The sequence below is a fragment of the Buteo buteo genome, chromosome 10 (genome assembly GCF_964188355.1).
Source record: "Buteo buteo chromosome 10, bButBut1.hap1.1, whole genome shotgun sequence".
Lineage (NCBI taxonomy): Eukaryota > Metazoa > Chordata > Aves > Accipitriformes > Accipitridae > Buteo > Buteo buteo.
Genome location: NC_134180.1, coordinates 12,830,727 through 12,850,619, shown reverse-complemented (window position 1 = coordinate 12,850,619; position 19,893 = coordinate 12,830,727). Strand labels below are relative to the sequence as shown.

Below are 19,893 nucleotides of genomic sequence, written 5' to 3'. Positions count from 1 at the left end.
CATTCAAAAGCAACAAGACAGTGTTCCTTACCATACACATTAACAGTAGTAGTTTTGTTGCTTGTCCCAGCCACACTACTTGCCATGCAGGTATAATCACCACCATCCTGCAGCCGAACTCTTTCAAGGTGCAGGCTTCCATCACTGCGAACATTAATGTAGGGATTGGGAACCAGCTGCCAAAAGAGCGATGTAATGTTTTACTGAAGAAAATACTCATTGGTAATATTTACTTTGGGATGCAGTGTGGCTTTACTTGACTGTTTCACATTCTTAAAAATTATATGTTCCTGAAGAATTTTACTAGAGCTTTTCCTACTTTCCATCTTTCGTAAAAAGCTAAGTATCACCTTGTATTTACTGCTGGAGTGAGATGAAGATCTGCAACAGCAACTCTGCTCTGCCGCAGCACATATAGAACTGCCACTCATGCTTATAATCATGCACTGAAGCAAACCCAAATTTAGCTGAATTATTTTACTGCATTTTTTATGTTATTCCAGTAACCAAATTTGATCAAAGATCAGCTCTTGATGAGTGCAATGACTTGTTCTTCTTCCACAAATAGTTCCTTTTTTTTTTTACAGTTATCAAAAACTTCAAAAGTGCCATATCTATCAAGGAGAAGAGATCAGCTCTGAAGCATACCATTGTGAAAGATAAGAAAAGTTTTAACTTTCACCAAAGAGTAATTTTTTAAAAGTTATATACCCTGTAGCAATATTAAAAAAAATCCATGAGCTCTGCAACATAGACTTGCCTTATAGAAAGGCTGTTAGAATGCAAAATTGTTCCAGTCGTGCCATGCTCAGAAAAAGCTGCATTCTTCTCTAAATATAACTTACTCCAACACCTTCCTTGAAGTGTAGCTTTTGCCATGAGCTTACAATTACAGGAAACTAGCACTACTATACAGAGGAATTAGCAACTCAACAAGGAGGATCCTGCCAGTATTTCTCACAGAAGTTACAGCCTGTGCTACTTGCACTTACACAGTCTAAAGAAAAGGCCAATGATTCTCAGTGATAAAAAAAGCTGAGCAGAAAACTAGCAAGTGAAGGGTCAGGTAGTGCCAGGCAGGGTTCTGCTTGGTGACAATAAATAAAAAATTTTGCTATTTTTTTTTTAATTACAGCTGTGTAGAAATGGCTTTAGGGAGAAATTAGCAAGCAAGATAAAAAGCACAGCTTCATAAGGATGTTAAAGTCAGTAATTTTGCTACTACTAAAGAAATGAAACTTCACTCAGACAACTAACCTCAGTGCTGTGTCTACACCACCCTTCTGTCTGCAGGAGTTATAAATTGGCAACAGCATGCTCCCAAGAGGGAAAGAAAACACATTCTTTCATGCTTTGAGCAGTGGACCACTAGGAAAGGAGTATATGGTACAAGGATACTGACATTTATCTCATCCCATCAGCAACAGTAAAAGTGATGATATTAAAAAAACCCTAAATCTACAGAAATTTTCTGTTATCTTTATTTTTAAAAAATGGGGAAAAAGAAATGCTTTTCAGTTACCAGGGTTTAAATTCCAGCACTTTTGTCATTCTGGTAGGTATATTTCACCAGCATTCCTATATTCAGAGCCCAAGGCTGAAATCCAAGAGCTAACAAGAATGCATAAAACTGTTTTGAAAGTAAGTAAAATAGAAGATAAAAGAACAATTCACAAATACTTTGGTTTCAAGTTCTTTTCTAAACCTTCACATCCCCCAATACCATCTCCTATTCCCTCATCTATGTTTCAGAGTTAGAAATTTCCTAGCACGGCAGTGATCAGTGAGGAATAACCGTCAGGGTGCCACACTTCCACTTTCATATTTTGAACGGTAATAAACAATCATTTCTCAGGGGAATGACTGTACTCTGAATGACAGCACTGGCAGAAACTCAGAAACAGCTACTGTCTTACAGATACAGACAACTGGCTTCTCCTGAGGTGGCAGCAGCTCCTGTTGAGTGGTGGTTATGTGCTGTAATTCACCTTGATGACGTTGGATCCTTGTTTCCAGCGAGCCAGTCCAATCTCGTGAAGCATCTTTACTTCTAAGCATAAAATCTATCAGTATATTTGTACATCAACTTTTGTAAATTAAACCAAGTTGTTATCGTGGCTTGAAATGTCAGTCATAGATTTTCTCTGCCAATAAATCTTACAGGAAGCAACACAGTCTTACCACCATACTGTTTTTAATCCACCTCCGGTCTGGAATGGGGTTTCCAGCAAGCAGTACACACGGCAAAGTAAGCTGCTGCCCCTCAATTACATTAGCTGTGGCTGGACTTACTCCAATCAGAGGTGTAACTTGAACAAAAGAAAGAATTAGAATAAATTACTAGGAGTTTTTACATAGTCATGTAAAGTATTATATTTTATTATTATTTCTGTCACTAACGCTACTTGCAGCAGCATCAGACAAAGGTCTCCTTGTGCAAAGTGCTATAGAAATACAGAGCAAGAAACATTTCCTACAATAAAAACTATACAACTTAAGTAGAAAGGAAAAAAAGGGGCAAGAAAAAAATTGCCATCAACAAACAGCATGAGAGTTCCAACATAATTTTACAACAAAAAATACCAGATAGGATTCTGCTATCTGAAATGTCAACGATGCAGGCAGGAAAAAAGAAAGAAACAAATGAAGGGGTGGGGTAGCACAGAAGAGAAAGGAAGCTGGAAGAATACACGTACAATGATCCTAAGACTAAGGAATGCCAGCAAATGGAAGACATTGTCCATCTGAAATTGGATCCAGTCCAGCATTTTCCTAAAAACTCATGTTCCCCTGTTACCAAGGTGATATATTATTTTTCCTTACTTAGGCAAAACACCAAAGACCAAAAGCAGCAGATTTGGAGAGGACAAAAAATAAGTGGTAATTTCTTTTGGGCATAAAATTTTTAAAGGATTAGAAGAGAGGTCAACAACACAGCAGAAAATTCTGCATGCTTTGTAAAGACCCAACAGGAAGCATCCCTGGGCACATGCTTGGTAAATTAATTTCAAGTACTGGGTATTAAATAACACTTTTAAAATCAGTAAAAACATGTCTATCAAATACTGCTAGCACTACAGATTCCCACTACATATTCTAAGTTAACAAATGGTTTCTTTGATGGCAGATGGACTCCATTCTTATCCACCCGCAGATGTATACATTCCACAGCATTATTTTTCCTTTTATTTCAATTGTCCAACTGAGGTAATAAACAACCCCTTAACAGCACAGCTATTGTCAAAGCTAGACATTTACTGTCTTCTCAAATCACTAAAATTCCTTCCCAGTTACATTAAAACACTGACCTAAGCAAGTTCATTGCTGCCTTTTTTTTTTTTTAAGATGAATTAAACGGTAGAAATCCCATCATTAGCATTCATTATTATGGTGATTTTTCATTCCTTAATAAATTTACTTAGAAATAAGAAACAGAAGACAGGATAAATCACTTTTTTAAAGGCTGTGCTATAAAGTGTAGATGGAACTAATTCAAATTAATGTAGCCAGTCAGAAGACAATGTTCGGTGAATTTTGCAGGTTAGAAATCCATTACAATATTCCATGCAAATGTCTTCTGATTCAGTTTGTGTGGATGACTACATATGTGTAAATATAGCATGTATATACGTCACCATGTATGTACATAACCCACAGACATCCTATTTGTTGTACAAACGCCACCAACTATCACCTCCTCCAGTGTACTCCAGGTATTGAAATGCTGCCAGTCTTCCCTTTCACTGTTGTTGCTGACATTAACCAGTCTTACCCAGTCCAGTTACTGTGATCGTGGCTGGCCGTGACTGAATCCTTCCAAACTGGTTCTCAGCTTCACAGATATAAGTTCCTTCATCACTGACCCACAAATCTAGAGGGGGAAAAAAAGAGATCTGACTGCAGCATCTGAAATGATATTGAAAAGTTTGCAATACATGGATACCCTATCCTTTTATCTTTCAGTTTCAAATATTCAGTTTTGGTCAGATTATTCCTTTCCATCTGTCACCAAGTACAGAAGCAATGACTATATGAGCACTTGAGTAAAAAAAAGCATTATATACATATATATGATAATTTTCATCACTTTATCTATTGTATATACTTTAGTATATACTAATGTGTATAAATAATATATAGTAGTACACTATATACCTACATGTACATATGCTATCATGTAGTGCATTGACTATGCAATATTACTTGCTACATACAGCAGTGTGTGTCTGTATGTGAACGGACACCCACAAAATAGTACATAAGACATGAGCTACCCCACTGTATGTACAGTAGAGAGGAATTACTGCACCCAACCTGATTATGTCTAGAAAGGAATAAAAAAGCTAATTAAGAAAACAGAATAATATTACTTAGTGTAAGGGTGATGGAAATGCTCTAATTAAGAAAAATTACAAAGCCACTTGCAGAATTTTTGTTACTACCCAAATTAGGACTTGTCTAAAACAGTGAGTTTAGAAATAGAAAAGAAAAGAAAAGAAAAGAAAAGAAAAGAAAAGAAAAGAAAAGAAAAGAAAAGAAAAGAAAATCCATAATCCATGGCTCCTCAGTAACAACAGAGACCATAACCCACATATGTTTAAACAAAGGTGTAATAGTTTCTATGAAGAAGAATGAAGCCCGTGACCAAACACCACTGAATTCACAAACTCATAGGAAAATGAACTGCATGTCAAAAGCAATGAAGTCAATATCAGAAATACAATATCTGATAAAAATCCAGTCTTTTTACAAAGTTAACAATTTTATAAAGGAGTATAGTAACTTGAACGCATTGCATGTGTCATATTTGCTTCTGGAATCTTTTTTTAAAAAAGTTCAGACTACCTACTGTTAACAGATAGAGCTCCTGTTCTGAGTTGACTGATAGAGCTAACTGTGAATGGTCTTGAGAAAAGGGAAGCACTGTTTAGCCGCCTCCATTTAACCTTTGGTTCTGGGTAACCCTGAACATAGCATGGCAGCGTGATGTTTGAACCAATATCTGCAGATTCATCACTGGGTTCCTGCGTGAAAACTGGAGGAGCTGGGGGTAAAAAAAGAAAAAAAAAAAGTACACAGAAAGTGATTTGGGGTTGCAACATGACATTAGCATTCTGCTTGCACTATTGATGACCTCAATTTATGTCCCATTATGCACAATTATTCTTCTAACAACAGATTCCCACCTCTAGCAACACCTTACAAAAGCAGCCTTGCATGCTCTGTACTTACGAGGAGCTCAGAAATAGGCTAAACACCTCAAAGAAATAAAGATACAGCCACCCCCATCAGATGAACGTGCATGCTCAAGTGTTAGCATTATTAAGTTCCTCATCTCCGTCAAACGGTATTGCTCATTGCTTCAGAAAGTGTACGTGCCTGACAGGAACATGCATTTAACAAGATGTGATGTGTTAGGCCACAAGCAATTAGAAAGAATTAGGAAAAGAGGAGAGGAAGGGCTAAGTTACATGTAGTGACTTAAGTTAGTATAACATATTCTCTACTTGAGAACTATGTTAGGTTGAGGTTTGAACAGTTTCCTCTGTCTCTGCCTCTCTTCCTCCTCATAACTTTTATGCTTAGCAAAAGAGGTAAGAGTGAAGGAAAGTTGGAGTCCAAATATGACAAGGAAACAGCTTAGTGAACACCACCAGAAAGATGTTCCCAGCACACACAGGCTTACACGTATTTGTGAGAAAGGTTCAAATAAACAAGGCACCGTTGACGAGATACAGAAACACTGAAATTAGAGTATTTACTGCCTTAGATTGCAAGCTACTTACAGCCAACATCTAGAGTTATCTTTCCAGAAGCTCTCCCTGCATCATTGGTAGCCACACAAGTATAGTCACCAGCATCCAGATCTTGTGTTTCCTGGATCTTCAAAAGACCCCGATGAGTATCAATAATGAGAAATGCTGATGCCCTCAACTCTAAGTCACCTAAGTCCAGACAGAAAAAAAGTAACTGAAATAAAACAGGGTATTTACCAAAATTATTCCAACGAAAACAGGGTGCAAGTTTGAGATTAGTTCACAGTGTGCCTGTACTCATTTAGCAGATGAGCATTCTGACTTCTGCTCAACTGAGTGGAAAATTCATTACTACATTAGATACAATCCCTTTTTATTTATTTGCTTCACATGAAGAACACAAACCCAAGTAGCTTTAGACAGAGATCAGCATTAGGACAGTGTGCCAGGCTATATTTCTCCTTCCAAGTTAGAGACTATGTGTGGCAGCCACTTGTCTGCCAGTTCTGTACCAAGTTGGGAACTCCACAAAACCTAGAAAACAGCTCTGCTACCTCTCAAGCTGAGCAGAAGCCACAATACTGATGTGTAACATTCAGAATTCACCCATATGTACTCTTTAGGATGAGTATCAAAGCCTATTGACTCCTGCTTTAAAATGCAAGGCAAGCATTAACTGCAGTGAGTTCAGAAGTAGCTTCCTTTGAGGGATAGTTATTTGCAAACAGACCACAACAGGGTTTGTGCTTCCCTCCAGCCACTGTCAGAGATGAAGGATTGGACTGGATAAGCTATCTGTTGGCAATATCAACCAAACAAGATTACTGGTTTTCCAGAAAATCAGCAGGGAGGTGGTTTATACAATAACATACAGGCATCAACTGCTTTTTCTGAGAATAAATGTTCCGTCTTGAGACAGGATTCTCTGACTTAATATTATGAAAACTCCTGCAGTTGTGATACCCAATATCCTGGTCCCCTACTTAAGAAATTGTAGTAGACAACTCTGAGATTTGGAAGAAAGAAGAAATAAAAGTTCCCTAGGCATTTCAAAAGAATTCAAGCAAAGATCCAATAGGAAAAATAGAAAAATGTTTTGCAATTTTTGTAGCATATAGCTAACCATTTTCTGTCACAAGAATAAACCTTATTTAAGTAGGCAAAAAGCTCAGCTTTTTTTTTTTTTTTTTAACTGATTATGCTACAGAATGTTCATTCACTGTATTTAAACAGGAGCAAGAATTTATGCCCTAGAGGTTAAGTGCCACATCTTCTAGATTTAGAGAATTTCACAGATCAGTCATTCGTTGGAACTACACAACTTTTGAGAAAATAAGTCACTTCAAGATCATTGTTCTGAATGTTATTGCTAAAGTAAATAAACCAAACACAAAGTAAGAAGTGCACCTTTAAACCATTTAACTTGGGGATGTGGGATTCCAGTTGTTTTACACTCCATAATAGTTGTGTCTCCAAGAGCAATCAGAATTTCACTTTGAACTATGGTCAAAGTTGGGCCCTCTAAAAAGAAACAATACAGAAAAAATTAAGTTCCTCATCCAAAATATATGCCATTTTTAAGACATAAACCATGAAATACTTGAACTTTCTCTTGTTATATGGAAGAATATTTGCATTAAAAGTCAGAAAGCCTTCAAAATCATGTAAGGTGACAAACACTGGGAAACAGGAAAAAGTAGAGCCTGGAATGTCCAGAACACTGGGACCATACAGAGACTATATGGGAATTTAAGGAAAGAATTGGAAGAGTTTGATCATGTAGAAAGTAAAAAGATTCAGTCTCTCTCTCAATCCAACCAGATGTTGGTCATCAAAAATTTTAGTAGTCTATTAATATATTAATGTAGTGTTTAGAGTACACAATTTAGACTAGGGCTCCAGAGTGCTAAGCACGCTACAGGAATTTACAGACACATAATTCCTTCTCCAAAGATCTACTCAGGTTTGCAAGCCTACCTCAATTTAATACCCAATTTTAGGGGTTTTTTTGCCCTTAAAAACAGCATAAGAAGAAATATTAAGCCCCAAATATCACTTAACAATACTACTCAGATTTGAATAGGAAACAAAAAGGACATTTGTGAGCTGTTCAACATCTTTTCTGAGTTTTTTGAAATTTCTACCAGTATGTTCTGCATGGTTCTATCAATTTTAACAGTTCCTCCCTGTTGATGTATTAGTTTGCTTTTTTAATTTCACTACGTTGTTTCTTTTACTTACCAATGTATGTAAGGGTGGATGTCTGTTTCTCTGTGCCAGCTGAGTTACTTGCCAAGCAACCATAAACTCCTGCATCTTTTGGAACTGCCTTTCTTATGATTAAGGTGCCTTCTGGGGTCAATCTATACCTGGGAAACACACAGGGAACCAATCAAAATGATTAGTTAAAGAAAAGAGAGTAACAGTTACATCCACACTCCAAGCAGCAACAGCAGCAGCATGACCAGATGGTTTACAAACAGGTATTGCTGGTTTTTTCTCATGATAAACAATAATATTAGTATTATTATAGCTACCAGAGAATATCAATGCATTTTGTGAAAAGCATTTAAATTAATCTTGTAATAAGCCTTCTGAAGAAAAGAACTAAAGTATTTCTCTTTTAGAGACGAGAAAATTGAAATTAAAGAGCTACAAAAGTGAAGGTTGAGGTACTATTTCCAAAACTCAGATTCCTGTGGAAGAAATAGAATATTATGGCATTCTTCAAAACTTTTCTCTCGCATAGGAAAACAAATAAAAATAAATAGAGAAAGCTATAACCCCTACCTGCTTGAACCAATAATAAACATATCGTTGTGTGTCCATACTACTGTAGGCTTTGGATAACCTGTTGCAGAACACCTGATAGACACTTCAGAGCCTTCCGTAAAAGTCTGATTATTCGGTGAAATGACAACCCTAGGTGGTTCTAGTAAAAGAAATTAAAAACAGCAATTAAAAATATACTTTTAGAAAACACAGATTATAACAATCACTTTATTCCCATTTTCAAACAGCTCTATAGTGAGAAAACAATCCTGATAAAGGTCAGAGCCCACTCATTTCTCGCTTCCTCTAGAACAATCTACCAATGCCTCAGCATAACACATACTAACTTTTATAAAGGTATGCAAGTCAGGATTCAGGGTACAGAGACCAAGTTAATTCACAGGCCTACAGAGTTAGCTTTGTTCTGAGATGCAGAATTTGGAGCTCCCAAATGAGGGCACCAATTCTGACAAAAAGCTGCCAGAACCAAGCAAAGTTCACCAACATGATCCATCAAGGTGACAAAGCCAGGCTGAAATAGGCATAAGCTGTACAAGGGCATCATTCTGAATAGAAACTATGAGAGCATTAGTGGTTTCACATAGATTCAACTTGAATGTAATAATTAACTTAGAATTTTTAATGCATGCTTAAAACTCAGCAAAGCAGCAGCAGAGCCAATTTTGATAAATGTAAGACAAATTTGTGCAGGCTCCTGAAAGCTAAAGCCAATGACCACAAATCTTCAGGCACGCCAATGCTAAGAATATAACCTGAGTGATAAAAATAAAAGTGACAATCTATCTGCACACACACAGAAAGAAATTAATAGCAAAATCATGTTGAAGACAATTGAATCTGCAGTGTTAACCATGCCAGTGGATGTTATGGATTTCAGCTGCATTTTCACCAGAAAAGTGATTAGGTGAACTTCATAGAATTCATGCACTTATATCCTTAGACAGATTTCCTCAGTCAAAAAGACCACCAAAACAATTCACTGTGGCAATTGACATTTTCTTCTATGGTACATATGACTGTCTTGCTTAGAGTGGCAAGAAAATGATCCACACCACTTATGGAATGAAAAAGTAGCAACTTGAAGTAGCAGCAGTTAGTATTACATCTTGATTATGGCATGAAACTGGCTACTATTAGATCAGTAGTATCAATCTTCATCTTAGGAGCTTTGCCTCTTGTGAATCACATACTGTATTAACATGTATTCCTTTGCAGCTGATCTTTTTGGTGGCAACCATAGAATGAAAAGCCTAAGCCTAACTCTCCCTTTTGGGAGAGTAAAAGAGGCTAAATACATGTAACACAGAGGTTACCTTGAATCCAGGGCTGCTCTGCATAGCTTTTTTTATTAGCTTCAGTGGGAGTTACACCTTCCTACAGACTCAGGTGACATTTGGCACATTTTTGTGGCTGCCAAGGAAAAATGTATCTAAGAGCCAGTACACACAATCTATTTATGTGTGGCATAATCAATCAAGGACAAGATGAAGGGGTGATGCTATGCAACTTCTAGGTGAACAGCATAAATCTTTCTAGTTCAGTCTGTCATAATGCAAACAGAAACAATTCAGAGTGCTACTACAACTGCCTTTCTGGAAGAATTAATACCATGCCCTTTTCATTGTCATTGTGGGGAGGAAGATTATCATCTAAGTTCTGTGTTGTAATACCATTTGCTTAAAGAGCTAACTAAAACCCACAGTGTTTCTGGCCTGGAAGAAGAATCTCCCTGCAGAAGACTGTGCTGCTTCTAGGACAGAAGCGAGGCAGCTTCTGGCTCCTTGCAGGGCATAAACACCATGGGTTTTAGTCAGCAGGCTTTTAAGCAAATGGCATTAAAACACAGAACTCAGAAAACAATCTTCCTCCCCATGATCTCAGCACACCTAATGACTGGGGATTAGTGACTGACAGAAAATGAGATAATGAGAAATGAAATTATTTTCAAATGCTCAAACATCAAATTAAGAGCACAGGTAAGAACAGCAGGAGATCTCTTCACCTTTTACATGGAAGGGCTTATCAAGAGTAGCATAGGTTTGGGAAATACAGGTTGGCAAATCTAAAGATATTATCGATTGAGCCACATGCTGACTTTAACAAGGTGTCTGTGCCTCTGCAGGTCCAACTTCACTTGGTAATATGGACTAATTACAACACATTACAGCTGGAAGGCAGGGAAGTACCTAAGTGTCCCACGGCTGCAAGACATTTTATTGTCTGCCACAATCAGTTACTATAGAATGATTTGTCCTGTAATACATCTTATTAAACAGGAGAGCAAGTTTACCATGAAAAATATTAGGTTTGAAATATAATTAGTTGTAACATCAGTATATAGGTATGGACATAACTTTGATTTAACCTTTCTAGCATACTTCTAAATAAAATATTTTGTGTCAGAGTTTCATGAATAATTCACATCTGTTAGTGTTTCATGCAAACTTATCTGCACGCCCCTATTAAGCACATAAACCCCCTCTTTTGAAGAGAAATGTAATTGCTGTTTTGAGGAAGGCTCTTTGATGCAGTATAGCACCTGGTGCTCTGCGAAGTAGAACTTATTGCCAGGACTTGATGACTCTGTTTTCAGTCATTAACTAGCTGTGTGAGCTTGTAAAGGATTCTGAGATCTGTAAGTAAAAGTGTATGCAAAACCAGACAGCTATACTGCCAAAGACAAGAATGAATTAAATAATAAACAGCAACTAATTTGCACACATTTACAAAATTGTAAACACAGATGCATATAATGCCTTATTTCCTTTCTGAAATTTATGGCCATTAACCTTCCCCAAGGTCATTAGGTTTTCACTTGTAGAGTAGATTTAATAAAAAGCTGCAGGGTCCTGAAAAGTGACTGCTATGTTTCATAACGGGTCTGAAACCTCTGAGCAGGAAAGGCACCAGAGGAAGGCAGAACCATAGTTCAAGAAGTACTAGGATTAAATCCAGATACGAGGGGGCTGGGAGAGGCAAGAAATGGTTGCAAGTTACAGAACAGTCCCTCAAGTAATTCATGATGTGCACAGCTTTCTCAGCTATTTAAATTTTGTTTTAAATCCTGCCAAGAGACACTGGGAGATATTCTGCATGCTCTGGTCTTCAGGAAGGTCTCCTCTCATGTTGATATTAGGAAACTGTTTGTCTCAGATAGCAGTTACACATCATGCTTTGGCAGCACACCATTGTCCACGCAGTTATTTTCACACAATGATATTACCAGGAGAGCAGAAGAAGATGGAAGAAATATTTGTATTTAATACATAAAGCAATGAAATTAATTGGAAAAAAAAAAGTCAATATCTATAGCTGTAATACTCAAGCTACCACCTAGAATCAGTGAAGCCACATTTGCCACTAATTAACTACGTTGTTTTCTTGCTCAACAGCCAGCAACCAGGCAGGCACATAGAACGGGCTTTCTTGTGTGACAGGTCAATTTGATTTCTTTTGCTTTGTTCTTTGTATCATAGGGGAGAAGATTCATACATGGGCAGGAGAAGCACAAGCTCCTTACAGTGCCAAGGCTGCAGAATAAAACCTCTTAAACAACATAGATCATGTGTAACGCTTCTTAAGAGAAAGAAGGTTGGTGAGAATTTCAGAGTCTGTAGCATTCATAGTTGTAACCATCCTTGGCCCTAATAGTCATTAAAACCATTTGAGGCAGTTAAACTTAGCATGAAAAAGGAACAGCAAATACCAAATTTTTATTTCACACAACATAAAAAAACCCCTCTTATCAGTCTTTATTAGTAAAAACATACTTACTGCTGATGCTTTTTCACTACTTTCTGTATGCATTTTTTTTCTTTTTTGAGAGAAACTTTTCCCCAAAAGCCACTCTGCAGATGATATTTGATTGAATCATTACTCAAAGTGTCAATATTTTTGTGCAGCACCCTCAAGATTCTTTCTCGCCTTTTACACTAAGAACATTTTTGGAAAACTGAATGATTCGACCTATTCACCTGACAAGTAATGCATTAACAAGGCTAACTATTTAAATGTATCTAGATTTAAAAAACCACCATGTAAGAATGTAACCACTGCAGCAGTTTGCCCATGTTTGTTGCAAATGTTCACAAGGGTTTGGTTTTTGTAAAATTTCACTTCAAGACCATCCAGATCCTCCTGCACACACACAAATACTGGCAGAGAATAGATGGCGCCCCATCCCTCTGTCCAGTCTGCTCCCTAGTAGTTCTCTATAGTTACAACCCATTCCTGTTGCATCGATTAAAAGGGTCTGAATTGACCTACTTGGGTTCCTAACTACCAAGATACAGCAAGAGCAGATGCTTATCACAAAGCCCTGCTTTTAATAATACAGGAACTGTAGTGCTGGTGTGAAAAATTCTCTTCAGACTGAAGTCCTGTGTGACCACAGTTATGTCTACTAATTCTTGTGTTACCGTGAGTTTTATAGACATGTCTTAGTTTTTTTACACAGGAAAACATATAAATGGAAGTGAATGGCTTTGATCTCAAACTGTCTGAACACCTACATTATGTTAGTGTCAGCCCTAGAACTTGGTAGGCTCAGGAAAAAAACCACTTGGTGAACACCTTTATAAATGAAAATGAAAAAGTCAAGGCTTCCTGTTCCAGCAGAGCAGCCCTGACATGCTGCAGATAAAGAAACAGCATCTTGGAAAATCAGTACATTACAGAAAGTGAAATGGGGGACTTTGACATCCAAAACTTAGTGGGTTCTTCTCAGGGGATGTGTCCCCATCTTCACATGAGAGACAATTCACTTTATTGACGTGTAAATTGAACTTGGTAATGCACAGGAGCATAAACAAGGACTACACGTAGCCCTCTGTCGTGGTTTAACCCCAGCTGAAACCAGGACACCCTCCTGGTAGGGTTGCCAATCCAACACCTTTCCTATAGCTACAAGTACAATACTTAATAGTTTAATTAATTATTTCCTTGTGCTTTTTATTAACTGTTGCAGTAACAGAGATCAAATATCCTGCAAGAAGCTAGTTTCCAAGAGATCTGTGTAAAATATTGTCTTGAACCAGAGGTTTGTGCAGGTCAGAAGACATCTAGACATGCCAATTTCTGAATGTGTTATGGTTTCACTCCTCCAAAACTCTTCGTAGAAATCTTTCTAAAGGCCTACATTTTCTGTGAGAAAGCAGCAAGAAAATAATGAGCAAGAAATCAAATGACAGAAATTAAGATGCATGACACTAATTTCCTGTTTAATACCCTAATTTTTTATCTTCATCAAGTTAGGACTTAAATTACTTGGAGTAAGAACTCTTCCTACGATGCATGATCTGAATACTATGAAAAATCACAAAAGCTTAATCATCACTTATTTAGTTGAATTTGTGACAAATTATCTAAAAGACACAGAAAATTCAAAGATATTTCTAGCTGGATAAAAGGGCTTTCTTTGTTCCACTTCTGTACTCACCTGTAGAAACCTCACCCAGGAAATACCATCAAAAGAAACCTCCCCAAACAATAAACTCAGGCCAACTCATGAAATCAGGCCATAAGAGTGATTGGTCTAATGACACAATTTTTTCCCCATCAGTTCCCCTTCACCAAATGTAGAAAAGAACCTCTTATGAACGGCAGCTGTGTGGAGAAGACAAGTGACCTTGGGGATACTCATTAATTTTCTTGAGTGGCAGAGAACTCCAGAGAGGCTGCTCAGGCAATTCCTCACCCTTCTGCTAAACTGCATTTCTTGTGCAAGAGTCTAGTTTCTGAAAAACAGCTTAATGACTGTCATTGAGTCTGCAGTGAATTATAATTAGCACCTACTGATTCAGCTCTCTTTCTTTCAAAGAATAGTGATTTTTGCATTAAAGAACTTTGCTGAGAGTTCAACTGTTTTACTTCCTGTTCTAACAGGGGTGGAAGTGTCACAGTGATAACAGATTTCAGGTAGTATCTTTAAAATATGCAACTTGGAAAAAAACCAAAAACAACAAACCACCATGAACTCATCTTCTCAGACAGTTCCAAATAACAGCCTGGAAAGAATCACAGAAGGCACTAAACTCCTTTCATTCTTCAGGACAGATACCTTGCATTTAATTAACTTTCTAAATTTGGAATAGCAAGTAAAGCAGTAATACTTCAATTTCATTCCCTTTCTTGTTTTCTTCATGTTTAAAGAACTCAGTACAGTATAACAAACTTCTCCCTGCCCATTATTACAGTGTGTATCCGTATATCTAAGTGAATGATATTCACACAATCAGTTATATAGCTATCTCAAAGACTAAGATGTTTATTTCTGTATTGTCTCTTTTCAGACAAAAAAAGCAGAGGAAATTCAAGGAACAAAGCACTGGGTTATGCCAAGGAGGTGATTTACCTTTTGTTCATCAAGACAGTTTCTTTCCTGGACTTATTCCACATATAAGTACATTCATGCTGAAGGTCCTATTGTGTGTGTTCAGTTCCGGTTTCTGCTCCTTTGTTCAGTTCTGGTTTCTGCCCCTTGTCTGGGACGTACCTAAGTATTACCATTGCTTTGGTTGAGCCAAGTCACATACATTGTCACCTGGGCAATTTTTTTTCAACCTGGATTTCAAGCTATTGGTTGGCTGGTAAGTGTCCACATCAGTTCCCTACAGCAGACAGCACTTTTGCATCTTGTCAGGCTAATAGGTCCCACTTTACCCCGCTGCACATCTAATGTAGTTGACTCCATTCATACAGCAGGACAGTACTCTTGCCATGCATTGGCTTTACAAAAGATCCTTTAGCAGACTGTTATTACAGCAATGACAATTCTTCAGTGCCCAAAGTTAAACATACACTTTACTTCTTATGTGGGCAGGTGGAACACATAGTATGTCTGCTTCTTTTCTGCAGGTGCAGCTTAGGTACTTCTAGCACTTAGCCACTAGCACAGATCACTGAATTATTTAGCAGTGCTACTTCTAAGCAGGTGCTAAAAATGCCTTTCAGTTGTGATGGTGATAACAGACAGGCATTCAAACATTTTTAAATAAGCAGGTAAAGGAAACCCACTATGCTATGGACAGAACAGTAACTACAGCATGTATGATTTTATTTTACCTGTACATGCAGATAAAGAAATACATCTGAATAGTATGCTGACCTGCATGCTGTTCATCAATGAGCTCAATGCACAGCAGCTGGCAGATGATTAGATGGCTCCCAGTAAGACAAATGTTCAGTCTTGCCTCAATTCTTGTTAATCTACTGCTGGAATTCATCATATGCTGAGATTACTAAACTCAAACATCTCTACTAATCGCCAACATAAACACAAGCAAAAGCCATAAAAGTTCCTACATACTATACAGCTGTGTTGTAGCAGCAAAACACAGTTGCAACCATTAAAAGTCCTTCATTGTCTACTCTTACTTACTTACACCAGAAAACATGCAAAACCAAGACTACCCTAAAATCACATTTAGCATCACCTGAATTTCAGGGATCTGGGTTTTAATTGTGTATTTGAAATTCTTGGAGGGGGAAGGAAACAAAAAAAAACACCACACATCAATCTCTTCAGCATGCACACTCTTTCAACTAAAAAAAAAAAAAAGCATAAGCTCCTCAAAATTCCCCCTCAATCAGTATCACTTATGTGTATGAAAACATCAAGAACAAAACATCAAGCTATCAAAACACACCATATTAAGTCAACCTGATAAATATGCATATAGCAAACTCATATTTTGCCTACAAGACTGTCACAAACTGGAAAGAAAAAGTTTACATGCTCATGGAATTTCCCTCATCAGTGAGAAATTTATCATCAAAAAGTTTATAGCATCACAAATGTTTCACACTCCTGGCCAATCTCTAGCCTCACACAGCTGCAATACACTCCTCCACGCTTCTGATAAATTATATGAAGCGTATGAAAAAGTAGTGACTGCCCTTACAAATTCATTTATGTTTCCATATAAGACCAATCTGTTGGAAGGACTTGAACAATTCACACTATGTAGCCACCATTTAACAAGGTCCGAAGAGGAGCAAGTACTTCAAAAGTCAGTCATAGCACTCTATAAGCACCAATACAATCCTAGAAGGCTCAAAAGCTTATACTCATTGAAACTTATAAAACTGCATTCAGTGACCTTTCAGACTACCCTGAGCAGTACACCACTCCTCCACAAGTAGGCACAAGTTTTAAACGGGGTCTTCATCTAGCTGTGCTCAGTGTTAGTGTGGGACAATTAGTGACTTTATATAGCACGTTCTCCCTAACACAGAACACACAACTGGGGGAGAAAGTCAACCCTCATTCAAGATTTCAGTCTGTATTTGTACAGCTGCTGGCACAAAAAAAAAAAAAAACCAAACCAAAAAAAACCCAATCCAAAATCAGATGAATGTTCTCTTTCAGAAACAGCAGCATCAAACTGAAAGCTTTCAAAATGAGGGTTTACTACAGTCCACTTAGCATGTAAAGCAGATGCTGGGTTATTTTTAGACCTACCAACATTTGTTCTCTGCCTTAACTCCCACTCCAGAAAGAAAATGGGGGTGAAAGCAGTGTTTATTCTCTTATGATCCAAAATTCAGAGATCTATCTGGAACTGTCCCAACAGTAATAAAGGGCTTCAATATGAATTTAATTTGACATTCTGAATTACTTGCAACTACATAAAGCACAAACCATCTCAATCTATTAACAAGACTTCAGATTTCCTTCTTCAGAATGTTAATAATGACAACACTATAAAGCTTTTGCTTCTTACATATAGCCACCCTTTAATCTTTTCCTGCCAAAAATAAACTGTTCTTTTGAATACTACTGTAGACCCTATCAAGCACTACGGGTTGTACATGACACAATCACACACCAGAGCACCTCCAGAAATCTGATAGAAATCATGTTGTCCAAGCAAACCAAAATGATCGCAAATAATAGGGCATACAATCATCCTGACACCATTCAGCTTTTGCATATAGCCATTTGAAAGGTTGGCAGTAGATTACTTTTTCTAAACAAAGAGAGGCAGGCACCACTGCAGAAATCTGAATTCAGCCGCAGCTTAGCATTTTCTACATACTTATTCTGTTCTAAGCATCCTTTCATCAGAAATGAAAGAAAACACAACTTAGACTCTCAACTAAGCCCATCTAAACTGTCCAAGAGGGTTACCTCAGACATCTTTTAAAGCCGTTAGCAATACCAGTACCAGCCAAAACGTAATTCCCAAATATTTGATATAATCATTCTACATATATAAGTGATTTGAAACTCAATATTCTGCTGTGGCAGCAGTAAACTTCTTTAACTTTACTATAAAAAACTGCCAGAAGTGATTTGGTCACTGTGTTAAAGCTCCCAGCTGGTCTACAGACATTAGGGAGGAAAATCTAAATCCCAGGAAGAGATGAACAAGGGAGGGGGGGGGCTTCTCTTGCTGCCTTTGACATGCTTGAATGACTGTCTTGATGGAAAAATACTGTAGAATTTAAAACAAAGTTTTCCAAACGTATGGGTGTTGAGTTTTTTTCATGACTTTTTTGCCTTCGGCCTTGCTAGATATTTAACAGTTACACTCTGCTGTAGCCATCTAAGGGTAAATCAAACAGACCAATGAAGAAACACCTCATTCTGCTGTATTTTGTAATAGGTCCTACATAATTGATTGCACACCTAGTTATTCCACCTTGATAAACCAGTATGCTCTTCATCCCATTAGTAAGTGTTACAACTCCACTTTTGACCTCTCTCTGTTTTGGAGCACCTTAAGCCAGGCAATTCCATTGAATTTTTCTTCTTTTAATAATTCTAAGTTTTCCATCAGTTAACAAAGTACTAGAATTACAGCAGCAAAGTTAATGAGGCAACTCGCTCTGCACAGAATGTGACCCAGTATAATCACCAAGCAGAAATCCTGTCAGAGTCACCTACAACCAGACAGAATAGTTTTCCTTCTAAAATATTTTGAGTTCTGCCTCTTCTTATCCACAGATGGGTAGCTAGGAACCAAAGGTTCAAACCTCCACATGACCAAGACAGACAGAGAGAAACCTGCAGTACTTTCAAGTTTTAAAAGGATTAGCTCCAAGAGAGATTACTGCTTTTATACATAATTTTTTTTGACATTTGCTCCTGGTATGCAGCAAGAGCACAGATGTAGACTTTGTTTGGTCTCAGCCATACTGTCATTTTCACTTCTGACATTTTTAAAGTCCTTGCCTTCATAAAATCTAGCCCTTCATAAAAGTGTAATTAGTTCTTAGCTTAGCACTATAAACCAGCTACAATAACATGATACACAGAAAAACTTAGAAGTACTATTCTTTTATAAAGAGACATAAAATAACCCAGATGAACACAGAAACTTTTACCAATTTAGTTACACAGACATAATTATAGTTATAATTTCACTGAAAAAAAAATAAAAATAAAATTAATCCACATAGCCAGCCTGTAAATTTTCTCAAAGTAGAGGTTGGCTACAAATATTGGGGAGTGGTATGCACATGCATAGCTATTTCTGTGCTCTACTCTTTAGGAGGCACTAACAACAAAACTACCTCAGGTTCCATTCACTTGTGCAGCAGTTAATTTGGTAGTTACAGGAGGAGGATCAAACCACGGCTCAGAGACACACAGTACAAGGCAGTCTCACAAAATGAGCACTAGTGCTCTTTGGTGACTCCCACTGCCATTTTAAAACAGGGAAGAACTACATAATGTTCATCAGTCTCCAAGCAGTTTTATCAACAGGCACAAATAAAGTACAACACTTACAAAAGAGACAGCTCACAAGATAAAGAAAATACAAACCATGACAGAGTAAGTTTAACTAACATTCAGTTTCCTTGTTACCTTGCACTGTAAGGAAGACTGATGCTGTGGTAGATCCACCCTCATTAGAAGCGATGCAGTTGTACTTGCCAGCATCCGTGAGCTTTACAGACTTCACCTCTAAAGACAGGTTGCTCATCATCCTTATTCGCAGGGGCTCCTTAAGCCTCACATCCCTGCCATTTCTCTGCCAGGTGAGATTGTAACGCACTGTGCTTAAAGTTAGGCAGGTCAAGATGGCTCCTTCACCAGGGACAACCGTGACGTTATTAGGAACCTGAATCATGGGTGGAGGCTCTGCGTAGAAAGAGCAAGGAGCAAAATCGTAAGAGAAGAATATTTGGGAACCTTTGCTTCATTTGTGAATTCTTGATAAACAACTTCAAGTACAATATAGAGTTTAAAAAAATATAAACTGTAACATTTGTTTAACATTTAGTTTAATTTCACATTGCTGAAGCCATGAAACAGAACCCAGGGCAGCATCTTTACTCCTGGATGCCAAGCTACCCTACAGGAGCTTATATCACAAGAACACACCTGATTCAGCTC

The 19,893-nt window shown here is 37.6% G+C and overlaps 1 protein-coding gene across 1 annotated transcript in view; it reads right to left on the bottom strand.

The window, feature by feature from the left end:
• HMCN1 (hemicentin 1) overlaps positions 1-19,893 on the bottom strand; it is a 210,130-nt gene that overhangs the window by 116,636 nt on the left and 73,601 nt on the right. Inside the window, exons 11-19 of the mRNA XM_075038698.1 lie at positions 19,363-19,638; positions 8,547-8,688; positions 7,998-8,125; positions 7,164-7,277; positions 5,787-5,945; positions 4,850-5,044; positions 3,773-3,871; positions 2,182-2,309; positions 32-176 (exon numbers count right to left, since the gene is read on the bottom strand). Of these exons, the coding sequence (XP_074894799.1) occupies positions 32-176; positions 2,182-2,309; positions 3,773-3,871; positions 4,850-5,044; positions 5,787-5,945; positions 7,164-7,277; positions 7,998-8,125; positions 8,547-8,688; positions 19,363-19,638 (1,386 nt within the window). The remainder of the gene's footprint in view (positions 1-31; positions 177-2,181; positions 2,310-3,772; positions 3,872-4,849; positions 5,045-5,786; positions 5,946-7,163; positions 7,278-7,997; positions 8,126-8,546; positions 8,689-19,362; positions 19,639-19,893) is intronic.